The sequence below is a fragment of the Halichoeres trimaculatus genome, unplaced genomic scaffold (assembly GCF_033239565.1).
Source record: "Halichoeres trimaculatus isolate MK-OKI-2021-1 unplaced genomic scaffold, fHalTri1.1 fHalTri1_scaffold_5, whole genome shotgun sequence".
NCBI classification, from domain to species: domain Eukaryota; kingdom Metazoa; phylum Chordata; class Actinopteri; order Labriformes; family Labridae; genus Halichoeres; species Halichoeres trimaculatus.
The window spans coordinates 33,504,335-33,525,397 of record NW_027437183.1 but is presented as its reverse complement, the minus strand read 5'-3'; the positions used below and the strand labels follow the sequence as shown (position 1 = coordinate 33,525,397).

At 40.2% G+C, this 21,063-nt stretch overlaps 1 protein-coding gene across 1 annotated transcript; it reads left to right on the top strand.

Moving 5' to 3' along the window:
• Positions 1–39: 39 nt before the first annotated feature.
• On the top strand, positions 40–20,805 carry rab35b (RAB35, member RAS oncogene family b). Its single transcript, XM_074669776.1, has 6 exons — positions 40–370; positions 4,584–4,634; positions 4,728–4,851; positions 13,354–13,478; positions 16,140–16,264; positions 19,689–20,805. Exons 1-6 carry the CDS (start codon positions 319–321, stop codon positions 19,815–19,817), a joined length of 606 nt encoding a protein of 201 aa, XP_074525877.1. The 5' UTR covers positions 40–318; the 3' UTR covers positions 19,818–20,805.
• The last annotated feature ends 258 nt before the right edge of the window (positions 20,806–21,063 follow it).

Sequence of the window (21,063 nt, the reverse complement as noted above, 5' to 3'; positions counted from 1 at the left end):
TCTAAGAGCATGAGTCTGTGGAGTGGCTCAGCTGTAGCCGGAGCCTGCGCAGTTAGGCCGGGTTAGAGTTGGGTGCAGCTCAAGCAGAGAAGGAAACGGTGTTTCCGGCTGTTTGAAGCGGAGGGAGAGGACTGCTGACGCCGCGGCACCCCGAGATATACGCCACCGGCTCTGGGGGGCTAACGATTTCTCGCATCGCTTGTGGCCCTTTTTTCGTTCATACCGGGGGGTCTGGGGGCCGGTTGTTTCTTATAAACCCAGGCGGTCGGACGGCAAACATAGTAAAGAAGCGACGGGTGTGAGCCACCAGCTACCGGCATGGCCAGGGACTACGATTACCTCTTCAAGCTGCTCATCATCGGTGACAGCGGTAAGCCAACGCCGGGGATGTGGGACGGGAAGTGGGCCTTGTCGTGTTTTCCTACAAAGTGCAGAAGAATAAAAACTGCTGGATATTTGCATTGTGGTTGTATATTTAGTTCAACTTTTGATAGTGTCTTCGTGCACAAATATGATTTGTTTTCTACACGTCCGCCATATTTTGTGGTGGCGTTGACAGGGCGGAGGTTGTGTGTCCGGACTGTGCATGTCAGCCGCTCAGGCCGGATATCGCTACCAGATCTTCAGGGTTTGTCACGGAAGAATTTCTGGCTTTGTTATTCAATTGACAAACACGTTAAATTGAGCACCACAGTCATAGAAACTCTGTAGCATTTGAAGCAACACAGAGGTTCCTAAACTCGTGCAATTTGCTATTTTCGTCCTGATAGCTCTGTTAGCTTAGCATTACACTTACAGGGTTGGTTATTCAGCTCGTTTATATCAGCCAAAGGTCTTAGGATGCTCCAATTCTTATCAGGTTAGGGCTGTTTACATGAACCAAGAGTAGTAACGTGTATTTGCTGTACAGGGAGATAAAACATTTTATGAAAATGCATTCTACTATGTGGCTATCTAGCATGATAGTGCTAGCCGCTAAACAGCGGAGGAATGCTGTACTGCAGTCCACTGTTGGCGTCCAGCTACTCAAAATACTACAACTTCAAACCCAAGTGGGTAGTTTCAGCTTTTTCACACTAATTTAAAGCGTACTTTTGCAAAGCTTAACATCAGAGACCACTTCATGACACCATGCCCTTGTTTGACTCATGCTATATTCACAGCAGACAGAAAAATAGTACATGCAATACGGGAATCCGTGCACAATCGATGAACACAGTCCTCGCAGCAGTAAAGTTTGAAAGGTGACTTTTAAGTTGATGCTTCACCTCCAGGGGTCGTTTAGACTAAGAGGGATGGAATTTTCTTTGAAGGCAGTGGTTTTGCAATGGTTGACTGTCCTTATTCTGGTACCAATCTATCAGCTTCTCACTATAAAGGCCAAGGAATCACAGCAGGCCCTTCACTGTTGATCACACACAGAAGCCACTGTCAGCTCAAGCCTGGAAGCACTATACTGTCCGTAGTGCCACACAGAGATTATTTAGTTTAGATGACTTGACCTCAGCTTCTTTGCAGCTGCATGCGGACAGATGTGCTCATAGAAACACATTGTTCACATCAGATATCCAAGGCGCACTATGGCAGAGTTTAAATGCTTAGCCATAGTTGTTGAACTTTAGGGACGCATCGATTCATCTTTTTAAATTCTGATACCTGGGCTTTGGTTGATACTGATATGATACCAGTATTCATTTATTATTCTCTATTTGTATTCTATGATGTTTAGTAGGCCTGTCACGATAACAAATGTTGCTAGACGATAATTTTCCAAAATATCATTGCCAATAAACGATATTATTGTCAATATTATTTTGATTTTCTTTTCCATTTTTTCATTGATGTAATTATGATAAATGGGATAATAAAGTGAGTACACCATATCAAAAGCAAGAAACTTTAACTTCCTAAGAGTATTTAACTGAAATTAAAAGGTCAGGATCTTTTAAATTAAATAAATTGAACAAAAAATGTAATAAATTTAACAAACAAGAAAGAGAAAAAAATACAATGAAAATGAAATGGACTCTCTTTTAGAAAAAAATATATGTCAATGAAAATAATCAATACTAATCAAAAACAATAAAACATAGACCCTGTCTCTGAAGAAAAAACAAAACTCCCCCCAAAAAATCACAGCAATAAAAACTATAGCCTAAATAAAAGGGAGTTTATACAGTTCCTGAATTGTTTGTAACATGTACTTTTTCCCAGTCAATCCGTACTGTCTGTCAAACATTTTGAACATTTCTGGCTTTCAACCGTATTGAAGGGCTGCATTTCTTTGGCAATGTAGCTGTCTTTGAGCGCCCACCATTTGGTGCTTTTATTTCTATTTACTTTGCAGACCAAAAGCCTCAGTAAGAGCGGATTGTCAAAGAATAAGGCTCCGCTGCACCTCCCCTTCTTCTTTTTCGTCGCCACTATTTTCAAACAAATGCAACATATCAGCTCGTTGGTGTTCATGAGCTCACACTTTGTTCATTCTGATAAAAAATAAAATATTCCCACACTGGGACTGTGGCAGGCGGCTTAAGAACCGTATCTTACGTGCCATCACTCATATTAGCGTGTGTTTCCTCCTTACCCCTCAGGACGCTCGCTTCAGCTCTCTCCGTGTGTATGCGCCAGCAGCTCTGTCTTCACCCCAAAGATCGCATTTTTGACAGATGCTCACTCGGCTATAAATCTGCTAAATCCGCTATAGAACCTATGCACGCGATGTTAGGAAAGATAGACGTAGTGAGCCATCTTCTCATTCAGCCTCTTTGGTGGAAAGAGAAGAGGAAAACAAACATGCATGCACGTGTCAGTTTATCGAGGCTGGCAAACTTACCGAGGATGTTTTTATTTATCGTTCGGTTAATTGATTTATTGATTATCATGACAGGCCTGATGTTTCAGCAACTTTAAGCTTTTGAACTGTACACCTAAATGACATAACGATGTATTTTAACTGTTCTAGTGACAATCACATTGATGATAGCACTAGTACATGGTTTTTGTAAACAGAAAAGAACATGGAACTGAGATGAAAAGATCTGCCCCTTTTCACAAATATTGGATCCAACTTTTTGGTCTGGACTAGATTGATGCATCCTTTTTTAACTCCTGGTCCATGTATAGAGTGGTGCTCCTCAAGCTCAGTTTTATAAAGGAAAACTCGGTTACATGATCCAGGCCCGAAGATTGAGAAACAGGGGATTGGGGATTTAAATTCTCAGGGTGATGGTGGGTTTTGTCCCGATAGCTGGGAACCACAACCTGTTGCAGCTTCTACAGTACTGTTGAGCTATGGGCTGCTCATTGTTTGATCTATAAAGAAAAGCGCTATAACATTGAATCCACTGGAACCTGAGTACTTCCATGTTGGAACCTATTAAGTAGGGCTGCAGCTATCGAATATTTCAGTATTTGAGTATTCTACTGAAAATCCCATTGATTAATCGAGTAATCAGATAAAATATATTTTTGTTTAGTTAAAGAGCAGTTATTTTTCAAATGAAAATTTTTCTCTTTAAGAAACAGAATTTTCTGATACAGCATGTCAGTAAGAACACTTGCTTTGATAGCTCCAAAATCTGTAAACACACTCTGACACATTTTTTGTGCCTTGTACATCTCATCAAATGTTGTGGACCCAAATGGCACCTGTTTCGTAGAATGACCCATTAGTCTCCAAACTCCAGAAAAGAAGCTAGATCTGTTGCTAGTTGCTATTTTGTATAAGAGGTAGCTTGAGGGGTCTGAAAACTCTCTTAATATGGCCTCAGCTCTATTTGAAATACCACTCTTTGATCTTTTTTAAAATTAAACGATTCCTCGAGGCAGAGGAAATTACTCGAGTATTTTTTGTAATCGAGTACCTCGAATCATTCGAGGAATCGTTTCAGCTCTACTATTAAGCATGAAACAACCGTTAAATGGTAAACATGCTGATATTCAGTGCTGTGGGTTGAGTCCTAACATAGCCTGGGCAGCAGGATCACTCCCTAACTTTGAGCATTGACCGGCTGAAGCAACTGCACTGACCCTTCTCTTTTTCTTTTTCTTTTTCTGTTGACCTCTCCTTCCTTCTCTGCTCTTATCTGGCTATTACCTCATGAAATCTGTTTATCATCCGTGATCATTTCTAAAACCCAGATGTACTCGATCCATTTCATGATCAGCCTCTGTAGCTCTGACGTAAGCGCTTAAAACTGGTTGCTCTCCTGCTGTATTGTTGAAACTGTGTTTGTACAAGCATCATCTAAATGCTTTAAATAAACACGTAGGGTTGGATACAGAGTTTTCTCACCTTTAATCCTGAAACCAGGACACTGTCTGATTAAACGCAACCAGATCTTAAAGTTCAGACAGGATGCTGTTCAGGTTTATGCCTAGTTTTGTTCACAGAAAGTTGAGATAGTCTTTTGATGCAGATACTCCGACAAAATCTCAAAGTCTGCCTCGTCTGAAGGAGGAAGTTTTCAACTCTGTTTTTAAATCTAGAACCTGCTGTAGTTTCTATTTGCGTCCTCACACGGCTGACTTTGTGGGAGTCCTTCTTTTAACCTCCATGTGTCTTTGTGTTTCCTCTCTAGGAGTGGGGAAGAGCAGTCTCCTCTTGCGGTTTGCAGACAACACATTTTCAGGTGTGGTTCTCTCCTCAGACGCTGCAGCATTATTTCCAGACTGTGAATTCTGTTGTTTGTCTCTGACCTTTTCATGTGAACGTGTGTTTGCAGGTAGCTATATCACCACAATCGGTGTTGACTTTAAGATTCGAACAGTGGAGATCAACGGTGAGAAGGTGAAGCTGCAGATCTGGGACACAGCAGGGCAGGAGCGCTTCCGCACAATCACCTCAACGTAAGTGGATCCACTGAGTTCATGCACACACCTCAGAGTGGGATATTTTCATGTTAAGCTCTTTATTTTCTGTGTTGAAGCTGAATTTGAAAGCAAAACCGCCTCTGTGTGGTTTCCAGATCAGTTATTATTTGGTGAAGCACTTTGTAGACTCTTTGAATGAGTTGGTGCTGCTGAATAAAACTGGGTGGAATTCCCCACAGACTAATTACAGATGTCAGAGGGAGGCCCTCTGTCACACACTGTAGTGCGAGATGCTGGTGAGGGCTGGGTGTTTTATCCCTCTTGTGCTTGCAGTTTGTGCCACACTGCTGTCCGTCCCTGTACCTTTAGATTCACTCTGATTTAGAAAGGACAATGGATTATTTGAGCGCTGCTAAAAGTTTACCTGACCCCCAAAAAAACAAAACATCGTGACTTAGCTGACACCATGTGGCTTTGTGTCTTTTCAGGAGAAATGTTGTATTTAAATGCTGTGACACAGAGGAGGGGATCTCCTCTGAAAAAAAAAATCCAGACAGAAGTCTGAGTAGAATTTGACCACCCTGAAAACCCTCTAAAACACACCATGACAGTGCAAAAACATTACACTAGAACAATCTAAGGTAGCACTTTCATCCACAACAAGAGCTTTTAAGAGCTTTTACTCTGCACCCTCAGCCCAGAAACAGTTGCAGAACTGCTGCAAGCTCAAGGAGCTGGAGTCCTTAAATGTTTTTAATCTAAAATGAGAGACGTGGAGGCAAGTTGTATGATATGTCAACGTTTTAACTCTTTGGACAATTGATTTCTTGAGTGTGATTTTAATCCATTATCTTGTGTTTTGTTGACTGTGTTTCGTCTCTTTTTGTGCTTCCTGTCTGTGACTTTGTGTTTTTGCTGTAGCATGTCTCAGGTCTCCCTCAAAAAAGAGGTTTTAAATCTCAATGGTACTAACCTTGTTAAATAAAGGTTAAATGAAATAACAACAGCATTAGTAATAAAAAGCTTTCTCACCATTTTAACATGGCTGCTGTTCCATTAAAACAGGCATATCAGGAGGAAACAACTTCATTTGAGACCTCTCAGAGCAAAGAAACCGAAAACCAGATGTTTTTTTACTGCGTGGTCACAAACTGTTACATCCAAGTTTGATTCCTGTGCTGAAAGTAGGGCTGCAGCTATCGAATATTTTAGTATTCCAGTATTCTACTGAAAATCCCATCGATTTATCGAGTAATCAGATAAGATACATTTTTGTTTAGTTAAAGAGCAGTTATTTTTCAAATGAAATTTTTTCTCTTTGAGAAATAGAATTTTCTGATACAGCATGTCAATAAGAGCACTTGCTTTGGTAGCTCCAAAATCTGTAAAAACACTTCAACACATTTTTGGTGCCTTGTACATCTCATGAAACCCGTTTCGTAGAATGACCCATTAGTCTCCAAACTCCAGAAAAGAAACTAGATTTGTTGCTAGTTGCTATTTTGTATAAGAGGTAGCTTGAGGGGTCTGAAAACGCTCTTAATATGGCCTCAGCTCTATTTGACATACCACTCTTTGATCTTTTTTAAAATTAAACGATTCCTCGAGGCGGAGGAAATTACTCGAGTATTTTTTGTAATCGAGTACCTCGAATCATTCGAGGAATCATTTCAGCTCTAGCTGAAAGCCTTCATCACCACTTGTGATGTGCATAGGAAACCGGTTCCTGTTAAGAATACAGAAAACGAAGCATTGACTTGATGCTAACATATGTGAGAAATTGCTTTGTCATGCTAGTGGTTAGCATACATTGATATAACTTCGGTTTTTAAACTAAATTTCACCCTTCATCTCAGAAATATAGCACAGTTAAGGCCTTTGTAAACAAAACTGAAAACTCCTAATGTCAAAATACTTTCAGGAAAATGTTTTTCAAACAGGAAGATTAGAGAAAAGTTACTGCAGGCTCATGGCTGAGTTCATTACAACTACAGCAAGGCTTCAAACAGCTCAAAGCATTGCTGTAACCACTACAAGACACTAGATGGCCTGCTTGAGTCAACAATAAACAACAAAACAATACGATGACGTCACGTGATGTGCAGTTTTTACTTTTTTAATTTGTGTACGTCCAGAGATATCCAAATCTATTGACCAATTTCATGTTTTATTTATGAACTTAGTAAAGTATTGTTGACAGAAACTATAAAATCAGATCAGATCAATGAGCAGAATCAATAAGGGCACTGGTATCAAAATCTTATCAAGACCCACCTCTACTGTTAGGGATCGGTATTTTTTCATTTTTTTGTTTCAGGGTTTCTGTAATTATTTCTACGAACAGACTGTATTCCCATTTCTCAGTGATTTGTTAAGACAAAAAATATCTCTTGTTCTAAAGATATGATTATTGTAATTATTGAATGGAGGAAGAAATCATCTGCCAATGCTCTGAACAACACTAAAGTCCTCTGAGCTCTGCTGTAAAAGGTGAGGGCAGAAGTCTTCGTACATCTTAAAATGCTGTCATTTGGCTGACTCAGCCTTTTCTGAAGAAGACGTGTGCTGCACTTAATGTGTAAACCAAGTCACTCCAAACCAACTGAGTTTAGTCCTCAGGAAGTCCAGGAGCGCTTGTTTGACAGCCGTCATTGGTTAGTCCTGCAGTAAGAAAAACAACAGGACACCAAATGTTTGCAGGAAGCTTCTAATTATCCACATTACTTCAAACTTCAGGGAACAGGGATGGTATTGAGAATCACTACTTTTTGGTACTGGGACATGATTTGTTAGTTACTGTGAAGATAGTGGACAAACATTCAGGCAATGTCATACTTCCTGAATGCAGCTCTATCTACACACGTCGACTGGTCCAACAGCTGACTCTTTACTTCACATCAGTCGACTACACATTTTGTTATTGATCTGAACTAAATGATTTAGTCACCTGGCTTTACCTGGAACATTTCAAAAGCTGGCATCTGAGCCACAAATCGATACGAGTGTGAGAAATATGTCCAACACTTCCCACCCTCCATGTCAGTGTCTGTGCAGGGAAAGACAGTCAGCTGAGTGTGTTTACATTTTTAAAGACAAGAATAAAACTTTAATTTTACTACAGAGAGGTGTATCATTACAACAAATTGTCTGTACAACTCAGAACAAGTTTGCAAATAAGTCACAAAGACAGTTATGATTAGTCAACAAAAGTCTTTTTATGAGTCTCACAGTTTACTGTCCTCACTTTTTAGGCTAGTATGTAAATATAATGCAAGTGACAGCTTTCTTCTAACTCCTAAAGAAATTCAAACAGGTTAGTTGTTACCTTTCCTAATGCAGAGCATCAATCACGTAAGGCTGCGATCATTATTCGTTAACTTCCATGATGATACACCTGAGAGCTGTAACCTGCTGCTTTCTCAAGTCACCTTTTCTCCACCTCCATGTCTGCACTCTCTCCTTTCTCCTGGGGTTTTTCTGTGTGAGCCGTCACAGAGCACATCTTGATTCAGGGTATAATGCCACAAAAAAAGCCGGTTTAGGTCACTATTTTAAAGTTTTGGTTTGACAAACACACACAGAGGAACACTCTGCTCAGCTGGAATCTGAGCTTTTTAGGACATGGACTTTATGACAGGTCTCATTTTAGTTTGGGTTCCTATGGCTCCTCAAGAGGTTTGATCTACAGTGTTTATCAGATCTATTAGACCACCACCCAGTGTGAGGTGTTTTCCTCTGCTGCCCTGTTTGAACAGAACATTACTGATCACTAAAACATCATTTAATGTTTCTGCAATGGCTAATCCACTAGTATGTGCAAGCTCTTCAATCAAAATTATTTCTTCAATGAAAAAAATGCATCTATTGTTATCCATGACTTTTCAAATGTTCTGCTGTACAAGAAAGCAGGAAAATAGCAAAGCACATTAAAATGTTTAACCAAATTCCAGTTCTTAACTCTCATTCCTGAACAGAAAAATATGTTTTAGTGGTTGTTTTGTTATTCTTGATTACCTTCTGGCTTTTCAGAGTATTCCAGTGCGCCAAGCCAATTTTTTTCTTTCAAAAAACTGAATTCAGTTTGAGAAAGAATCTGAGTTACAGAACTTAATGAGGCTGGATGGTTTACTAGATTTCATAACAGGTGGTCTGATAAATGTATTAAACACTGTATTTTTTCCTCACCTGAGATGAAATAACTCGGCACAGAGTTCATACATCAAACATCACAAAACTGTTTGAACTGTGTTTTTGACTGACTGATTGCTGAGTCATTGGCTTTTCCATGTCAGGGCTCTGTCTTTCACTCTGAATAGTAGAGAGTGGTTTTTACCTGCACCCGTCGTTCTTTAAAAGCACCACAGTCTGTTTCCTGCGGTGCTTTCACTGATTCAGTTTGGCCTTTTCCCACTCAGGTGTGTGTTGTCTCATGAGGCCTTGTGTAACTGTATGTACAGCTGTCTGATATGAAGACTGAATGGTCAAACTCCAGGTCCCCAGACTGTCTGACCACTACCTCTAACTATAGGCCCATTTATTTTTCATGTTAAATACAGATCTGGATACAGACAGATCCTTCTGTCTGTGCTCTGCGTTCATTTTGTCCGTATTTCCATTAAGCTTACAGATACGGTCCAAATGGACCAGTACCACCATAAACTAGAAGAAATAATGGCAGAACCACTGGCTGTTTTCCAAACTGCCTACTACACTAGCAGTGCCTACTATTTTGGACGTAACTTAGTATGTGATTGTCAGTATGCGAAGACTTGAAAAATTTGCAGTACACTAAAAAACCCTGGATATCCAACTGATCCAGGAAAATTTCTCATAATGGAATGGACCAATCTACCTGGCATACTGCTTCCCATAATGCACGGCGCTGACGCTGTTTGTCAATGCGGGTGGCAGGTTTCGGTGAATTACCGCCATCTACTGGAATGAGTTGGCATTACAACTTCAACACAACACTAATGTTAGACAGTCCATGAGATAGAAGTGAAGTGATGAGAAAGAAACACCTGTGAATCTTGTCACTTCTAGTTGCAAAAGAGGTGTTTACCTCTACAAATTCATTAAAGCCCATATAAACTATTAATTCACTTTTTTAACCATATGTGGATTATATGGAAGTGTATTTTTCACCAGCTGTAAAAATAAAAATCAAGATTTATTTTCAGTCAATGATATAACTTTTGGTGTAAGATTAGAAATCAAGAAGGATGATTCTGTGTGATATCATTAACAAAATAACTAAATGCAGAGATCTGCCTATAGCTTGTTTTGCACATTTATATTAAAGGCAAAAAAAACATCATCTGTAGCTCCACTTCTGAAACTGGAAACCAGAGTAGTATACTACTAAATAGTACAACAGAACAACAAAACAGTCACACCAAATACTACATGCAAAAGCAGTTGGTAGTTAATAGTGGTTTGAAAAACAGCCATACACTGTAAAAAAATAATGGACGTCGTCTTGCTCAGCTCTAAGTGAGGTCTCCACAAAATCTGCTCCCCGTGTTGGCTGGCTGTAGTATAGTTTAAAAAATCAATCCTACCAGTCATTCCAGATGGGCTGTGGTCAAACTTTGAAAAATTAATACACCAAGTAGAAATGTTTCTCACGTCTGATTGCTGTGGAGATTTGAAATTATCATTAGGCCTCTGTTTCTGTCTTTCATGCAAGATGTGCTTTGGCAACACCTCTTTTTGGGTTGCCATGTTTGTTCTGTAGTTTGTTGTAAAATCTGACCCTGGTTAGGGCTTAACCCCCCCTCCCAGTGGAAGTATTGGTTAACAGCAATGCCAATGTAAAGGACATATGAAAGTATGAGAGCAGTGACGGTAACATAGTTTGAAAAGGACAGATACATTTATATAAAGTTAGTATAAATGGGCCTTCTCGTGATTTATTCAGTCATTTCTGAGCAATAGTGTGAAACAGTGACTGCAGGCTTTGCCCCACAGTCCTCATGTCCTCTTTTCATGTTAACTCACTGTGATGAATTGAGGATTGTTTGTTTCTGATAGGGGTGTTTACTGAATAAATAAGAGGAAAGATGTCTGTGATGTTCTTTTGTTAGTGACTGAAGCATTTATAGAACAGTTTTCATATCCAGCATGCTTCACAGATTAGCTGATGAGACGGTGAATTGCATTTATTTAGCCGAGGATAATCACAGTGTGAATAGCTCCATGCCTATTGAGGACACGTTCAGTCAACACTAAATCCCCACATTGTGACAGTAGGCAAAAACACTGACACACACACTCACTCACACACTCACTCACACACACACACACACACAGTGAGCCCGACAAAAGCTTCATTGTGGTGGTTTGAGCGCAGCTTCTCTGGGGATGCTCCCTCTCTGGGGCCGGGCGCACCATTTGAAAGTCGTCTGTGTCACTCTCACTCGGTGTGTTGTGTGGGACTGATGCTCCTCTTAGTGTGTGCCATTTCCCCAGATTCACTCGCAAAATTTATTCTTACATGTCTGTTCTTTTACCACTCACATAAAGGAATCATCCGGGTTTTCTGCTGCAGGGTTGAACAAGTTGGCTTTCATAGTCTTTATAACAAGTTGAGTGTTTAGCACTATGTGAGGATGGTGGATGTAGCTGCATTGCTCTGCAGTACTCCTCCAAAACACATGAGGGCAGTGTGCTCTGTATAATGGTCAGATTGCCTGTTTCCTTTCCAGTATTTTAAGTTGTGGTTTGAAGTTTAACACTCTATATGGTTCAGGTAAAACTGATAGACTAATGTATATTAATAAAAAAAAAAAAAAAAAAAAAAAAAAAGATTTTCTCACTGCCAGGAATACTCAGAAAGAGGAAGATGCAGTTTATAGAGGCACTGAAAGCAAGAGCCCAATTAGACATTAACCAGCTGCAGTGATGTAGCTTTTATGTAGTTTATTAATTCACAGTTCCTCATGGAGTCAAGAAACGTCTCCTTTTCTCTTGTTTCTTTTAATAATAACCTACATGAAACATCCAAAAGAGGCTTGACTATGGCTGCTTTTATATTCTAAAAAAGATTCAATTAGGCCTGTCACGATAACAAATTTTGCTAGACAATAATTTTCCAAAATATTATTGCAGATAAACGATATTATTGTCAATATTATTTTGATTTTCTTTTCCATTTTTTCATTGATGTAATTATGATAAATGGGATAATAAAGTGAGTACACCATATCAAAAGCAAGAAACTTTAATTTCTTAAGAGTATTTAACTGTAATTTAAAGGTCAGGATCTTTTAAATGAAATAAATTAAACAAAAAATATAATGAATTTAACAAACAAGAAAGAGAAAAAAAATACAATGAAAATGAAATGGACTCTCTTTTAGAAAAAAATACATGTCAATGAAAATAATTAATACTAATCAAAAACAATAAAACATAGACCCTGTCTCTAAAGAAAAAACAAAACTCCAAAAAAAACAACAATGAAAACTCTAGACTAAATAAAAGGGAGTTTATACAGTTCCTGAATTGTTTGTAACATGTACTTTTTCCCAGTCAAGCCGTACTGTCTGTCAAACATTTTGAACATTTCTGGCTTTCAACCGTATTGAAGGGCTGCATTTCTTTGGCAATGTAGCTGTCTCTGAGCGCCCACCATTTGGTGCTTTTATTTCTATTTACTTTGCCGACCAAAAGCCTCAGTAAGAGCTGATTGTCAAAGAATAAGGCTCCGCTGCACCTCCCCTTCTTCTTCTTCTTCGTCGCCACTATTTTCAAACAAATGCGACATATCAGCTCGTTGGTGTTCATGAGCTCACACTTTGTTCATTCTGATAATAAACAAAATATTCCCACACTGGGACTGTGGCAGGCGGCTTAAGAACTGTATCTTTCGTGGCATCACTCATATTAGCGTGTGTTTCCTCCTTACCCCTCAGGACGGTCGCTTCAGCTCTCTCTGTGTGTACGTGCCAGCAGCTCTGTCTTCACCCCAAAGATCGCATTTTTGACAGATGCTCACTCGGCTATAAATCTGCTAAATCCGCTATAGAACCTATGGACTCGATGTTAGGAAAGATGGACGTAGTGAGCCATCTTCTCATTCAGCCTCTTTGGTGGAAAGAGAGGCGGAAAACAAACATGCATGCACGTGTCAGTTTATGGAGGCTGGCAAACTTACAGAGGACGTTTTTAATTTATTGTTTGGTTAATTGATTTATTGATTATCGTGACAGGCCTAGATTCAATGTAAACACTTATTTTAGGCTTTTTTCAGACAGAGGCCACACATATTGAGACATTTCCAGTGTACACAATGGTATGATGATGAAATCAAGGAGGAGTTAAATTAAAGCAGAAATCAAAGTTTTTTTTAAGAAAGGACCCAAAATTATTTCTGTTTGTGTCAATTTTACATTTTAAATGAAAAACAATCAGAATGGATCTAAATCAGAGCTGGAAGAGTGGATCCTTTGACTGAAAGGGAGATCTCTTTTCTTGGATGTTGAGATGTTGGTGGTATTTAATGATAACGGTCTCTGTTTCCTTCTGTCTGTTCAGATACTACAGGGGGACACACGGGGTCATAGTGGTATACGACGTCACGAGTGCAGAGTCCTTCGTCAATGTGAAACGATGGCTACATGAAATCAACCAGAACTGTGACGACGTATGCCGAATATTAGGTGAGTGCACGCTGCTGTGTTCACAAAACTGGTCCAGACTCTTTTTTTAAATGCAGACACCTTTGAGGTTACTTTAGGTCAGTGGTTTTCAGAGAGAGGATGTTTACCTCATGAGAAAAACTAAATCAGACCAAAATAACTGTTGGCTCCTGTGATGTGTGGGGTTGTCAGCTCCACTTACATGTATGAGAGTGTTTTCACCGGTCAGGGCTGCAGCTGAAGGTTCATCTCCCTCTCAGTACACCAAGAACTGTGCATCATTTGCTCATTGTCTGCTCTGTATCATAGTTTAATTCATGAAGCAGATCTCTTTAAAGATATAACAATGTGAAAATAACCACAAATCTCTGCAGCTCTGTGCAGTTTGTGACTGGAGTGAGCTGTCAGCTTCTCCACTTGGTGCTGCCTGAAGCTGCGCTGTGTGCTCTCATCCTGAAGGCACTGAGTTTTATCCATATGGCTATGTGATGATTAGTGCTGCACAATTTGCTGCTATATTTTGCGATATTTTTGGACAATATTACAATTTATGATTGTCATTTAAATAAATAGTGATGTAAGGCTAATGCTTTGGCTCAAAGTGATACTCTGGGATGTAACAAGTTGGGTCCCATCACAAGGTTTAGGGCAGAAATTACCCCTACAGCAGTGTTTTTGTGCAGCAGAAGCCCAGAGCGCTCGCACCAAACACCCCCTCCCTGCTCGTCAGCCAGTTTCCTCTGCACTCAGACGGGGCCATATTTTACTTGACCAAAAACAGAAATAAACGGACTCCCACCAAAAAACTCTGATATCGGTCTGCATTCACGCTTTATTTAGAGAAATTTCAGCACGTTACTTTCACACAAAAACACCACTAAATAAGGCTCTAGTTCTCATCGTGTCGTAAAAAGGCGCTACCTCCGCTGCAGAGCCACAGCTGGCTACGAGGCGCTCGCTGCTTAGTGTATCACTCAATGCAGCGGAGGTAGCGCAGTTTTACGACACAATCAGAACTAGAGCCTTATTTAGCGGTGTTTTTGTGTGAAAGTAACGCGCTGAAAATTCTCTGAATAAAGCGTGAATGCAGACCGATATCAGACTTTTTAGGTGGGAGTCCGTTTGTTTGTGTTTTTGGTCAAGTAAAATATGGCCCCGTCTGAGTGCAGAGGAAACCGGCAGAGGAGCAGGGAGGGGGTGTTTGGTGTGAGCGCTCTGGGCTTCTGCTGCACAAAATCACTGCTGTAGGGGTAATTTCTGCCCTAAACCTTGTGATAGGACCCAACTTGTTCCATCCCGGAGTATCACTTTAAAGGAACGTGCAGAGATTAATGATGGATGTGAAATATGCGTTTCTCAGTTGAGAAACTAGGGGTAAGTATTAGTAAGAATCTCATGATACGATTTGCTTCAACTTGGGTCACGAAATGATAAAATCTCAACATCACAACATTATACTATATAATGTATTTAACTGAAAACAAGTTTTCTATTTTATTGTGTTTGAAATAGAGAAAGTCAGAAGCAGTGTGACACATAAACACTCATCTTGAAAACACAAAGTGCATTATTGTCACTTTTATTTATTTATTTATTCACTTATATCCTTTATTTAACCAGATAAAAGCCTCATTGAGATTAAAATCTCTTTTTCAAAAAGGGACCTGGCATGGCAACTTCAACTACTGTGACATTAAACTAATGTCACAGTAAATGATTGGTTGAAAGACGTGGTCAGTTGGTGAAACTGGTAAATGTCACTTGGTGTAATCATTGTTACCCATAAAAAATCTAATATTGCGCAAAACATGACTATGATTATCATTTTATCAGTCTACTACACTGTAAAAATTAAACTTAAATGATTCCAAACTAACTGACCCAAGAATAGAGAGAACACATCGATGTTTACGGCATCAAAACCCACATTGTGTAGTTTAGGAATTAAATATTTCGAACCTTGAGATTATATTTATTATACAGTTTATGGCCAACAAACATGGAGGTAGCTCTCCACCGCCATCCACTGCAGTTCCAACTGTTTCAACTAAAATATGAATTTGAAGGTTAACAGAAATATTGGTTTTAAGAGTGGAAATATCAGTATTTTTTCACATCTCTATTAAGAACACACAAATTTATACTTTCTGCGTTTTTAATTCTTAAAATACAACTAAAAAAGCTAGCACAGTATTGTTTGCATTAAACTACAGTACTTGTTTAGTTGGATTTAGTTTGAAATGCTGTTTTTTTAAATGCTTTGGTTCAGTTAAGTTTTTTTATATCTTTTTTGCCCTTAATGCTGTAGTCTATTGATCCTGGGCCACTCCCACACAAATTAAAGTTGTGGATCAACCATCAGTGACCCGTTCCCAACCCTGCAGTCTATATTCTCAAACCATGATCCAGATATCACCAAAAAGAGTTGATTTTTTTCTGTAAGGTGGGGTGAGGTGAGAAAAATAATGTATCGACTATCTAAAGCAAAACAAACAGAGTATTAGTTTTGAAGAGAAGTTGTTCAAACAATAGTTTTTTTATTGTGAGAAGAGGCACAGCTGTTGTTTTTTCTTCCAGGGGATTCTTTCTTTCTCACTCTTTGAAAACCTTGATCTGGATCAGTTATTTCCAGCTCTGATCTCACTCCTGCTGATTCACTTCTATTTTTTTTCCTGTTCTCAGTGGGAAACAAAAACGATGATCCCAACTCGAAGGTTGTGGAGACGACTGACGCACAGAAGTTTGCAGAGCAGATGGGAATCAACCTGTTTGAGACGAGTGCAAAAGAGAACATCAACGTTGAAGAGGTACGTCACTGAAACCTTCGTGCGACCGTTTGCAGACAAAAATGTTTGTGTGGACGAGCACGCAGAGTCTTAAGACTCAAATTACACAACAAGTCTGAAAGCCTGTGTGTTCATTGTTTGACCGACGTAATGCGCAGAGTTTGCCTTAAAGAAGTCTCTGGAGTCTTGGTAAATGCTCTCATTTGTGTGCAGATAACTCCTCAGGAGATCAAACACTAACTGTGAAATCCAGTAAAACTGCTCCACAAGCAGTGTCTCCTGAACCTCACTCAGAGCAAAAATAGGTTTTTAAACAATTTAAAAAACACAGTATGGATACTTCATGTGCAGACTTTAGACGTGATGTTTGTGTTTAATGCTAGAACAAGCAGAACAGCTGCTAGCTGAGCGTTTTCTCATACATCTGACACCGCGGTCTTGGAGGTTTGTGTCAGAATCACTGAGTGTTGTGACCCTGACTCGATTATCAATTATCAGTAGTGTTTTTCCTCTTTTTTTTTAGCCAGAAAATGCCGGTCATATGTTGGTTTTAAGCTGGAGAGCAACTTCCTGCCACTGGCCACAGCCAATAAAATCTGCTGAATGAAGAAAGTGTAAATAAGTCCAGCTGACAGAAGCATTTTGCAGAAGTTAGGGAAATTTATGATTAAAGTGTGGACCTCAAGCTGTATGGGGGACTGAAGGCAGGCAGATGTAGCTCTGCTCATGTTAGCCACACTTTCTCCTCAGTTCTGAGTTTTCTGAGTTATTTCTGACCTTTTGGATTAGTGTTCAAATTTCAATTTAAAGAATTTCATATGGTCCTGTTTTAGTTTTTGTTCTGTCCTGGTTTCCCCAGAGTCTCTTTACACAATTTACAGTGCAAAAAGTCCCAGTTTTTCTCACATCAGTGTTTTAGAAAACTCTTATTGCAACCTCTGTGTGAAATGCTTCATCTTAGCTACTGTCTCTTTAAGGCTCTCCACTCCACAAACCCCCTTCCCTCTGATTGGCCAGTGTGTTAGAGGCCTGTCAAAGGCAGAGCTATGAAGAGGCCTCTGTGTTTGAGGCCTGTCCCTCCAACATGTCATGAACCAGTGATCTTCATGCGATGGCCTCATCATTACAAGAGATCTTGTGAAGATCGAATGTTTTTTGGAAAAGTTTTTGATTAAACAGATTTCCACAACATATGAAAATGTAGAGTTTTGAAAATTTGCACACGCTCAGTCTGAACATCCAGCATGTCACTTTATACCTATGTAGAAATATCATACATATATATTACATCTATGTTAAAATTCAGAACCTTTTTAATATTCTTGGAAAATCTTTTCAAATGTCAAGTTTCCTCTTTGAAAGAATGAGGAGTTTCTTAGTGATCTTGAAAAAGTCTCCCTTAAGCGCCCTTCACACCGCAGCGCGGTAACCGCCCAGAAAACCGCTCCTCTGCCGGCAGAGGCCCCTGAAATGCAGAGCGTTTTTCAAAGCGGCTCCTTACGCTGCAGCATGAGCATGGGGTAACAGGCGGCAGTGACGTAGAGGTGATTCGGCGGACATCACAGCAGAGCCCGCCCAAAAGTCCTTCACAACCTCAGACTGTATAAAACAGTTCACAACACTCCCTCCTCAAAAAACATGTCCCCCTGAGTAGTACCTTATAGTTTCTGTTTACTGTATACTGTGCATAAAGACTATGAAAGACACAATTCTGTCATCAAGAGAATCTCCCCTAGGAATAAATTTTAATGGCTGATTCAAGAATTGAACATTACTACAGACTGAAAAACGGAGGGTAAAATAAGGCTTCGTCATCCAAAGAATTCCCTCAAGAAATACGTTTCAATGGTTGGTTCCACAATACTACATCACTGCTGACTATGAAATGGAGGAAAAATACGGTTCAAACCCCTTTACTGTGAATAAATCAAATCAAAATTAATGTTTTTTAATGTTTTGAATGTTTCAATTTTGTTGAAATGTTGTCCCATTCCCAGTTTTTCTTCTGGTTGTCTTTGTAGGACAGTAGAGCAGTATTGTAGAGCTCTGGATATTTAGATACCAGCAGTATTAGCTCCTCCATTGCTTGTTTTGCCCCGTGAAGCCCGCTATTTCTGGGTTTTCTTTTTCCTTCGATGTGATTCCCAGGCGGCTGCCATCAGAAAGTTCTACACGCTGGACTCTGAGCGGCAGGGGAAAATCTGTGCGCGGCAACCGCTTCTGGGTCCTACTGCTGCAGCCAAAACCGCTTGCCGTCTGCTGCCCGTCCCTCTTTAAAATGACTGGAGGCGGCACGTTGCCGCGCGGCGGTGTGAACCCCCCTTTAGACATATGCCTCATCCTAATCCATAACTTAGAATGAGATTATCAGCACCAACATCACAGGTTATTTTAAATTGCTACTTCTTAGCCTCCCAATCAGGTCGAGCAGGACTGGATTAATTTACGGTACGTCAAGGCCCTCTAAGGCAACACCACGCTGGCTGATTGTTGAGACAAAAGATATTATTTCAGGAGCCTAACTGTCAGACAGAAACAGGACAGAAGAGCAGAAGAAAGATAAACAGGAGAAAGATACAGGAGCTAAACTGTTTGTGCTAATGTCCATCCAACCCACAGTCAGCAGTTATTCTGCAGTGGTCTGTTCAAACTTGAGAGTCTATCAATAAATGAAGAGTGAGGTTACTCTGCTTGGTAGATGACTGGCAGGACATAACCAGGATTCACTAACGGTGTACGTTATGGATACGTTGTAGCATCTGGCTGACAGTAGCTACTAGTATAGCCAGCTACTAATCTACAGTACAAACTGACAAAGTTTGCTTGTTTTCACGTTGTAAACACCAGCTCTACATTACCTTAACGTGTTCCGTTGTGTCTGGTAAAAAATAGTGCTGCACGATTTGGGGAAAAGGTGCGATTTGCGATTAGGTGGACAATATTGCGATTGCGATTGTGCTTGCGATTTAATAAAAAAAGTTGTGTCATGATGAGTCTACAGACTTGCTTGGTTATCATGGAGAAAAATCTGAATTGCATATGCTGACATTGCGATTGCGATTGCGATTGCGATATCCTTTTTTGCGACTACGTAATTGCATGTGCTGACATTGCGATTGCGATTGCGATAATCGTGCAGCCCTAGTAAAAAAGTTGTCTTGAACAAAGTAAGAAAAAAAAAGTAGAGAAAAAAAGATCTGATCTCCATTCATTTTTCAAAACAAACACCTTGTTAAGAGTCATGTCTTGTGTGAGACTCCGGCCAAAGGGGTCGTTACAATCCACTTTAAACAGATAGTGCCCGCAGTCCCTTTAAGGACTTCACTTATTGAGCACTGATGTTGTCTCTAGTCTGAAAAAAAACTGATCTGAAAACTCAGAGTTGTTTGAAATGATGTCGCTGATTGTGTCCTCACCACGTGGCTGTTTTTTTCCTCTCCTGCAGATGTTCAACTGCATTACAGAGCTGGTGCTAAGAGCCAAGAAGGAGGTGCTAGCCAAGCAGCAGCAGCAGCAACAGAACGACGTGGTCAAACTCACCCGGAACAGTAAACGAAAGAAAAAGTGCTGCTAGCGACCTCCACGCCATCCACAGGCCAGCAGCGTATATTCACACAAGCATACACACAAGATGGGACTCGGAGCATCTAAATTAAAGAGCAGATAAAGATTTAATAAATATACAGAGAAAGATAAAAACAAGTGGAAAATGTCCCCTTTGGACATACTAATCGTGAAGAAGACTTAAAAATGTACAGATTTTTATTTGACGTCAGATCAAGTTTTATTTGGAATTCAGCAAATGGGCACTATCGACCTGAAGTCCTTAACGGATCCACAAGCTGACTACCAACCGCCATGCCGGTCCAATTTAAAGCCACATAATCCCCGTACCCTCTTCAGAATCTCATCTCTCCTTCTCATTCGACTGCACATGGGACTTTAAGAGTTGAGTCAGACTCTGCGCCTGAGGAGAAGGAGGGCTCATCTTTTCTGGATTCTTCATTTCTAGTTTGATTTTGGACTCTGGGGGGGTTGGGGGGTAAAGGGGGTGGGGCATGTCTGGCTCACAGGGAGGAGTTTTCAAAACGGATGTCTGAGTCAAAGCGAGGTTTCACCGCCTCACCACAGCGTCAACATTTCAGACATTTCCCACAACTTATGCCAAGACAACATGAACTGCTAGATTTTGTTTATTTTATTACATCAGGGGGCAGATTATGTGAATAAGGATGATGATGATGATGATGATGATTGGTAGACGACCTTTAGAAACTGATGCAATGGACAGATGTGATGACTTCTCATGTGTTTTTTTTTTCTTTGTCTATATTTTGCCAAGCTTTGCACCCTCTTCCTCTAACATCGAGTCCTGTTGAGCCACATTAATGATTCTCTGTTTCTCTTTTCTGTGTTTTTATTTCTATTTTTTTAAAGTGCTGTAGAGCAGTCGAACCACTCCTGGAGCTCTTGGACGTCAGGCTTAGAAAGCTCTGTTCACAGTAGTCTTACCATGTTTTCAGAGTTGGCTTTTAATCCTTTTTTCCTCCATCTTTTTTTTTTTTTTTAAATAACGACACTGCCAGTATCATAAAGAATTTATTCAGAGCTCGTCGGAGAGTCTCATGGGACTGTTGCCGCAGTGGCCCCTGGTTTGCCCAGACGCAGGAAGAAGCGGAGTCTTGAGGTCCCTGTGAGGAAGCCTCCTCTTCTCCTCCTCCTCCTCCTCGACGTCTCTCCATCCCGCCCTCTGAAGCCCACATATCAGCACCTCTCGAGGCCATGGACTCCACTGTGGTGGAAACAGACTCGAGCAGCCG